This window comes from Otolemur garnettii, unplaced genomic scaffold (genome assembly GCF_000181295.1).
Source record: "Otolemur garnettii isolate 467f Iridium unplaced genomic scaffold, OtoGar3 scaffold00013, whole genome shotgun sequence".
Classification (NCBI taxonomy): domain Eukaryota; kingdom Metazoa; phylum Chordata; class Mammalia; order Primates; family Galagidae; genus Otolemur; species Otolemur garnettii.
In genome coordinates, this window is record NW_003852408.1 from 817,787 (window position 1) to 820,012 (window position 2,226).

Below are 2,226 nucleotides of genomic sequence, written 5' to 3' on the forward strand. Positions count from 1 at the left end.
GAACACATGCATGCATGTGCGTGTGCTTACATACATATGCATGCACACACACGCACACACATACAGGGGTGCACATTCACGTTCAGACTCACGCACTGCCCTGCCATTTCCCTGCATCCGTGTACTCGGGTCCTGGGCAGCAGCAGGACACGAGATAGAGCCAGCACAGCCCTGGCACACTGCACATCACAGCATCACCCATCCCCTGCGGGGCTCAGCCTGCCTGATGCCCTCCTCTCCCCCAGTCGGTGCCCATCATCTCCCACTCCCGCTGGCTGCTGAAGCAGGGCGAGCTGCAACAGATGTCAGGCCCCAAGACCTCACGGACCCTGAGGACCAAGAAGCTCTTCCATGAAATTTACCTCTTTCTCTTCAACGACCTGCTGGTGATCTGCCGGCAGATCCCCGGGTGAGCCAGGGCCGGGACATGGACGCTGGGTTTGGCTGGGACCTGGGGGGTACAGGGAGGAGGCAGGACACAGCTCAGGCTCTGGGGTCAGGTTTAAAGGCTTGCTTTGTTGCTGTCCAGCTTTGGGCCTTTGGCCTCCATTTCCCCTCCTGTTAAGTAGGGGCTTGCTCCTGGGGCTGTGAAGGGCCCTGCTCAGCGGCTGACACACAGCCAGTGTTCAGCAGGGCAGCCACCTTAGTGTCATTGGGGCTAACTCCTTGCCTGCTCCTGGGGTGAGGAAGGCAGGCATTTGGGAGGGGAGCTTCTAGAGTGGGTGAAGAGAGGCAGAGCTGCAGGGTTGGGCTCTCCTGGGTGCCCCCACAGTCCTCCTTGGGGTTGACCTTCCTGCCCTGCCTCCCCTGGTCCCCAGAGACAAGTACCAGGTGTTTGACTCAGCCCCAAGGGGCCTGCTCCGCGTGGAGGAGCTGGAGGACCAGGGCCAGACGCTGGCCAATGTGTTCATCTTGCGACTGCTCGAGAACGCGGATGACCGGGAGGCCACCTACATGTTGAAAGCATCCTCTCAGTGAGTGCCTGGAGACCCTCAGGGCACCTGTTCCAAGTGGCCTTGCCTGCCCACAGGCCCATTCCAGTCAGAGCAAGGCTCAGCACACACTCGTGTAGGACCAGCCTTGCCCCATCCTCGCTGCCCCAAGACTGTGGTGTGAGGGCTTCTGTTAGTGTCAGGGAAGAGCCCCTAGGGGTGTTTGTGCCTTCCCTGTGTGTGTACTGTGTTCCCTCAGGGCCTCACACTCTGGGCAAGTCTCTCTTTTCAGACAGGCCACCTTAGAGCTTCGAGCCCTCCCCCTGCTGCTCCCTGGCCTTGTGGCCTCAAGCCTGCACCATCTCCTCCTTGGGCAACCTCAGAACCCTCGAAAGGGATGAACAAGATGGATGTGGGGAGAGAGGCTTTGTGAGCCACCAGACCCAACTCCCATGTGCCCTGCCGAGCTGGGCCTCCACCTCTCTCCTCATCCCCAAAGCTGATGCAAAGGGAGGGGATGAGAAACTGTGGCTGCAGTGGAACTGGCCACGGAATGTGCTTTCACGCACCTACTTGTAGGACCTGGTAGAGGGCTGCCCCTCACTGCATTGTTTTAAAGCACCACACAGGAGGACCACAGAGGGGCTCCTGTGCCCTCTGTGCAGTTTCTGTGTGTGTAAAATCCTGGGATGGATAATTTCTGTGGCTCTGCTGAGCTGTCCCTGGTGTGGCCTTGAGTGATGTCCTGGCCAGCACTGAATGGCTGCTAGCCAACGGGGGGTGCTGTTGCTCTGTGGTTAGGGCACTGTCCTCTTTCCTGTGCTAGGAGTGAGATGAAGCGTTGGATGACCTCACTGGCCCCCAACAGGAGGACAAAGTTCGTTTCGTTCACATCTCGGCTGCTGGGTAAGTCACCGGCTAGGCCAAGGAACATGCTTTGTGCTGTGGCGTGGCTCAGCCCCACTTTGGGTGCTCTGTGAACTCTCCCCGAGCCGGTGGTCCCAGAGGCCTCCATGGGTCTCCGTGGAGGTGGGCCTTATATACCAGCTGACAGCTTAGTGCCAGCCAGGAACACTGGCATCCCCAAGCTTTGTGAAAGTTGGACAGAGTTAACAAAGAAACCTTTGGGTTCTAAGTGGCAAGTACCACATAGACACCAGAGGAATTAGGGCCCAGAATCCACTGTCCTTTTGGGGTTTCCAGTGTCTGAAAAGTTTATAAAATGTGAAAGAGCACAGCCCTTAGAGAGGAGCCGCTAAGCCTGATTGGTTCACCCTATCCTGATCACCCCAAA

At 58.0% G+C, this 2,226-nt stretch overlaps 1 protein-coding gene across 6 annotated transcripts in view; it reads left to right on the plus strand.

The window, feature by feature from the left end:
- The window catches only part of NGEF (neuronal guanine nucleotide exchange factor), a 107,739-nt gene that overhangs the window by 102,744 nt on the left and 2,769 nt on the right, over nt 1-2,226 (plus strand). For all 6 annotated transcript variants that reach the window (XM_023510347.1, XM_023510343.1, XM_023510346.1 and 3 more), the window contains 3 exons: nt 246-409; nt 819-974; nt 1,759-1,838. In XM_023510347.1, coding sequence (XP_023366115.1) covers nt 246-409; nt 819-974; nt 1,759-1,838 — 400 coding nt within the window. The remainder of the gene's footprint in view (nt 1-245; nt 410-818; nt 975-1,758; nt 1,839-2,226) is intronic.